Source organism: Panthera uncia (genome assembly GCF_023721935.1).
Source record: "Panthera uncia isolate 11264 chromosome A1 unlocalized genomic scaffold, Puncia_PCG_1.0 HiC_scaffold_16, whole genome shotgun sequence".
Lineage (NCBI taxonomy): Eukaryota > Metazoa > Chordata > Mammalia > Carnivora > Felidae > Panthera > Panthera uncia.
In genome coordinates, this window is record NW_026057576.1 from 25,751,349 (window position 1) to 25,757,348 (window position 6,000).

Sequence of the window (6,000 nt, forward strand, 5' to 3'; positions counted from 1 at the left end):
TTGTGTCTTATTGTGGTTTCAACTTGCATTGCCCTGCTCATTAGTGATGTTGAGCATCTTCTCAAGACATACAGTTGGCCATCTGTATGTCTTATTTGGAAAAATGTCCATTTAGGTCCTTTGCCTATTTTTTAATTGGATTATTTGTTTTTGTGTTGAGTTGTATGAGGTCTTTATATCTTTGGAATATCAACCCTTTATTGGATTTATCATTTGAAAATATCTTCTACCATTCAGTAGGTTGTCTTTTTGTTTTGTTGATGGTTTCCTTCACTTTTTAGTTTGATGTAGTCCCAATGGTTTATTTTCATTTTTGTCTCCCTGAGAAGATATATCCCAAAAAATGTTGCTAAGGTTGATGTCCAAGAGATATGTATGTCTTCATTAGCTTTGAGTGTAGTTTCTGTGGAGACAGAATAGGAGTTCTCTTCTCCTGTTGTCCCTCCTGACATGTGGTTCAGTGCTTGACACAGACTAGGTGCGGAATCCATATTTGTCACCAGAGACAATGAGATAAGCATCCCTTCTAGAAGGAGAATTGAGGTGATGTAATTGCAACAGTCTACCACATCATAGAACAAAAGCATATGTTTGCCCAGTAGCCCTGGAATGTTTTTCAAGAGGGCATGTTTCCTTTTACCTCTTTGTGGGCTTCTTAGACCCAATTACTTTGATGCTGTATTAAAAAAGTAAAGGAGGGGCGCCTGGGTGGCTCAGTCGGGTGAGCGTCTGACTTTGGCTCTGGTCATGATCTCACGGTCTGTGAGTTCGAGCCCCGCGTCGGGCTCTGTGATGACAGCTCAGAGCCTGGAGCCTGCTTCAGATTCTGTGTCTCCCTCTCTCTCTGCCCCTCCCCCGCTCATACACTCTCTCTCTCTCTCTCTCTCTCTCTCTCTCTGTCAAAAATAAATAAACATTAAAAAAAAAGTAAAGGAGTGAATGAAGTTCTCAAGGGTAGAGTCTGTTTGCTTTTACAAAATCATGTTTGGAGATGGATCTGTGGCTACTTCATCCTTAAATAAAGAGAAACCATCCCAGAAACCCAACTGAAGTTGGTTATTTTAAGGTCTTACTGTCTTTTTGCCTGATTCTGTTGTCTTTGACACACCTGCTATATATCTAATTAAGAAAGGTTATGCCTGATTCATAAATAGCCACCAGATTAGTATAGTGAGCTCTGGAGAGATCCGGGAGTCGGGGACACCAGGTCTTATGTTTCCACCAACAGCTGAAACCCAACTGAGCAGAACCCAACATTACAAAAACAATTGTAAAAATCAAAAGCTTAACACTGGGAAGAGTTGAAACAAGATTTGCGAGTTTCTAAGGAAGAAAAACATTGCCGCATCTTCCTACCCTGCACGCCTACTGGCAGTGACTGTTCAGTCTCTCCAGATACCTTCTGCAACTGCGGAGGCACAATTTTTCTGAGAGCTTCTCTTCCCTAGTCCCATCTTCTCTTGCCACAGGTTATCAAAAGGCCATAGAGCTTGTCTTGGGGGCAGGGCATGGAATCTGAAAATTCTTGCTTTCTTGCAGGTCTCTCCCTACCCGCGCTTTGCTAGACAATTGCAGGAGCCTCAGAGGAATACACAGGCAGCCATTGGAGGAGTTTCTCTGCAGTTATCTGCCATTGACCTTAGCCTAATTTGTCATGTTTTGGTCGATAATTCCAAAGATGAAGGATGAGGTACCTATTAGATTTGATGTGCCACATTCTTCCTCTGAAGCTAGGTTTGTTTCACCAGCTAATGACTTTATTCAATTATATTAAAAACCCAAGGTTTATTTTATAAGCGTGACAACGAGTCATTATATGAGTAGTATTCCACAGGCCCTAAGCAAAACACATAAAATGTCATTTCAAGTGCCAAGTTTCTTTTCTAATTCCATTTTTTTTTTCTTACAGATTTTTGAAAGCGGCTTAAATCTAATTGGCTCCCCCAGGATCTCAGCTCCTGTTACATTGGTGCATTCCTGTTTTTGAGGGGCATCTGGAGAGACTGAACGGCCACTGCTAGTTGGCATACAGGGTAGGAGGATGCGGCAACTTTTTTTTTTTCCTCTGTCCTTGGAAACTTTCAAATCTTGGTTCAGTTCTTCTTGAGCGTGAATGTTTGGTTTTTGCGATTGTTTTTGTAATGCTGGGTTCTGTTTTCCTGTTGTTGAATTTCATATGAGTGAGGTGGCAGCCACAACTGTTGCCACCCCATGGTGGCCAGCCTATGTCTTCTGTGAAGGAAAAATCAAGAGAAAAGAAAAACAAAACACATAATAGTAGTAGGGTATGGATTTGTATAAATAATACTTACCAAACAGTGCTAATAAATCAGCCTTATATGCGTCTATTCTCCTCAAGGTAAACACCTATTTACACAGCAGAGCTGAGTTACTTTTAGTGGCCCACAGTCAGATGTCCCTGTAGTCGATGCAGCTGTTAAAAGAATGCCTGAATCTTTCCCTTAATCACGGTGACGTCATATGTTTGAAACCCCACGCAGTGAAGCAAATCAAAGAGGAGATTCTACCCATCAGATAGTAGGGAAAGAGAAGGGAGAAGAGGGTAACTAGGGTTTTTTTTTTCTTGTTTCAAAGGGTTTCTCTTAGCCAGATACTTAAAGATTTGAGATAAAAAAAAAAAACAACAGGAAAATATATGTGGTATCTGTTTTTAAGTATGTTATTAAAGTATGTATGTATGTAAAGTATGTACGGAAAGACTCTGGTTTTAGAGCTTCAGTCTTCCATTGTAGAGGTGAAAGCTGGGATTAAAGAAATTGAACATGTAAGAGACTATTGGCCTGATTTGGGCAAACCCATATTGAAGACATTCAGAAGCCAGAAATAAAAAGTGTGTTAAAGGCTGTGGTTAGGCTGCCTTTTGCTGCTGGATTAGAAATAGTAAATGGAGAAATAGCAAGAAATGTGTTCCTCTTTTGGAAGACAAGTGATTTAAAATCTTTGTACTAGGAGAGTCTTATCTTGTAATATTTGATATCTCCTTCTCCTAAACATAGGCCAGGAGAGTGACAAGAATGGGCTCAAAGTTTGTTTTGATTAAGTGCCTCTTGGTTGTGTGCATGTGTGTGTGTGTGTGTGTGTGTGTGTGTGTGTTTATGTGTATGGCCCGAGTGGGAATATCTGTTTAATTGAAATCTGATTGTCCTGTTATTGGTTAGGCAGGACCTGCCCAAGCATAGAAAAACCTAATTTCAGGCTTAGCGGGCAATGAAGTTAATAATAAAACATGTCTATTGAATTAAAAACAGTACCATTCTTGTTAATTCATTTAAAAATATTACTCAAGATTTTCCTCCCAAGATAAACATTTATGTATCTGCCAAATGGGACAAGAGCCAGCCAGTCTCCTTTTTGGTAAATGTACTCCTTTTGTTGTCCTAAGGGAGACAGCCCAGGCCTAGGGCACAAGGAGCCCAGTTTTAATTGTGTGCCCCTCTGGAGTTGTACCACCAGGGACAATGACTTTGTCCTATTGGCCCTAAGCTTTTCTTATGTATAAAATAAGAAGGTTGGATGAGGTGACTTCTAAAGCACTTAATACATATCATGTTCTGTGAAACAGAGTAAACGGTGGAAAGAAACACATGGAAATGGTAAGGAAAAGCTAAGTGAGGTAGCTCAATGCCTGAGGAAGGATTTTCTGAGCAGAGAAGGGAGAGAGTCCAGGCAAGGCTGAGCAAATGACGACCTCCTCCTCCTCCTCCTCCGCTCTTCCTCCTCCTCTTCTTCCTCCTCCTCCTCCTCCTTCTTTTTCTTCTCTCTCTCTCTCTCTCTGTCTCCAGTTCAACTCCTATCTGGCAGCTTTAAAGAACTCAGAAATGCTCCTCCATATGTACCCTTTCTTTTTCTCTCCTCTCCTCTTTATCATGTTTCTTTATGTCTTTATCCCTCACTTTATCCCTCACTCACTGCCATCTTTACATCTCTCTGAGGAGCAGATACAGTTAGCATTTGTCAGGAAGACAGGAGGACAATGATGGAACTTGTTGGAAAAGGGTTTTTTTCCCCCACTTTTCCTCTTTTCATTTCCTAGGATCTGTTATAGCTTTGATTTTATTAAATAAAAAATGAAAATGTTTAACAACTGGATTGTACATTCATAATGATGACAATTATAACCATCACGGTGATGATACTGACCTTGAGTGTTCACTGTGTGCCAGGAACTGTTCTTAATGCCTTAGGCATAATGGCTTCTGTAATCCCCAGCACAACGCTGTGAGGTCAGACCTGCTCTCACCAGCATTATGCTGATATAGACACTGCATCAGAAAGGTAAAGTCACTTGCCCAAGTTTCACAGCTAATTATGGAAAAGTTGGGATTCTGTCCTCAGCCATCCTTTTCCAGTGTTACTGCTCTTACGTGCTCAGCCTTGCCGCATCTCCTCTGAGGCAGAGATGATATATTCTATTCACTTTTTTGTATTCTCTTGAGAATTTGGCATGCTTAAGGAAGTATACCTTGAATTCATGTAGAATCGAATTAAAGGAACACCATCCGCCTGGAAGAGAAAGTCATCCAAGGCTTCCCCACCTCAGGCCTCTGGAGAAGCGGCATTTGTGATGACCTCCCAACCATGTTCGTGGACAAATGTTTGACTTGTTATTTGAAACCATCTACTTCCTTTCTGTGTGAAACTCATGAACTCATTTTGTTTAGAAATTTTGGTTTTAAGGGAGAAAGTTAGGCTGTAGCTTAAGGAGGTTGAATTGAATTTATGTGTAAACAGTGAAACTGTGGTATTATTTAAGCAAATGTAGCTGGTAAGTTAATATATGAACAAAGTGGTGTTTGAAGAAATAGCTTGGAACAAGGAGTCAACGAACGCACTAGATGATAGTTATTAGAAAAAAATTTTCCATTAAGGTTTTATTTGCCTGGATGCAGTTGACTTCTTTTGAAAAAATACTTGGTTTTCCACTTATGAACATTTGACGCACACACAAAATCAATATGTTTACATTCCAAGGCCAATATTTCTACTCCTATATATGATGTTAATGGTGGGAGAAATGAGTAGGAGAGCTACTTCTTTCTATATTTGCTGCCATGGTACAAGGATAGGGCTTTCGTACTAGGGCTCTGGATTACAGGGATTCACTATGTCCTCTAGTGCCTCACTCATCTGGTGGTCAGATTTCCAGCAGTTCTATCATATGGAACATATATATGTGCCTAGAAGGATAGGGTCATGGCGGGGGGGAGGCTAATGTTGGAAATAACCTAAAGGATAATTTAACCCAGTTGCCTTATTTTGCAGATAAAAAAGTACAGCCTCAAATGAGTAAGGGCCCTAGCTGTGGAGTAGAACAAAGTCTCAAATAGGAAACAGTAATTACATAGGTTGTGTAGTGTTAGCTCTATTAATTCGCTGTATAACTATTTGTTGAGTACCTTATAACGTGTAAGACATTAGAGATAGAAACATGAATTCTTGGACTAGGAAGTATATGGGTCTTCCTTGTAGCTCTTACTAAACATGTGCTCGTGAAGCCACAGATGAGAAAAAATATCTGAGAATGATCCTCATGAACTCTGAAGATGACAAGGACTTTGTTTTGTAAATTCCACGGTGTCTCATGCCTTCCAGGATATGAAGCTGCTGACCACAGGAAGAAATGAAAGGAATGATCACAGTGTAGGAATCTGGCAATATTTAGTATGAGCAAATGTACTGACTTAAAAAGCCTCTGAAAAATTATAACTTTTATTCCAATGCTGTGTCTTAAGTTTGTGTTGATAACCCTGAGTCAAAAAAAAAAAAAAAAAAAAAAGGTTAAAGTTCTTTCAACCTGTTATTTTAGCAAAGTGATAAAGGGCACAATATATTTTGGAAAGCTTTCAAATACGGGGTATTGGTGTATAAAAGGGGGAGCTTCACTTCCCTGGGACATTTACTCAAAAGGCATTAAAATTTGTTGAACACCAGCCATGCACAACTTATCTCTAGATCACGAATGGGTAAATTTGATGTTCA

General features: G+C 39.9%; 1 protein-coding gene across 1 annotated transcript in view; it reads left to right on the top strand.

Annotated features, from left to right (window-relative positions):
• LOC125934010 (uncharacterized) overlaps nucleotides 1–3,682 on the top strand; it is a 110,159-nt gene extending 106,477 nt beyond the window's left edge. Inside the window, exon 5 of the mRNA XM_049647315.1 lies at nucleotides 1,910–3,682. Coding sequence (XP_049503272.1) covers nucleotides 1,910–1,928 — 19 coding nt within the window. The 3' untranslated portion in view covers nucleotides 1,929–3,682. The remainder of the gene's footprint in view (nucleotides 1–1,909) is intronic.
• Nucleotides 3,683–6,000: the final 2,318 nt, after the last annotated feature.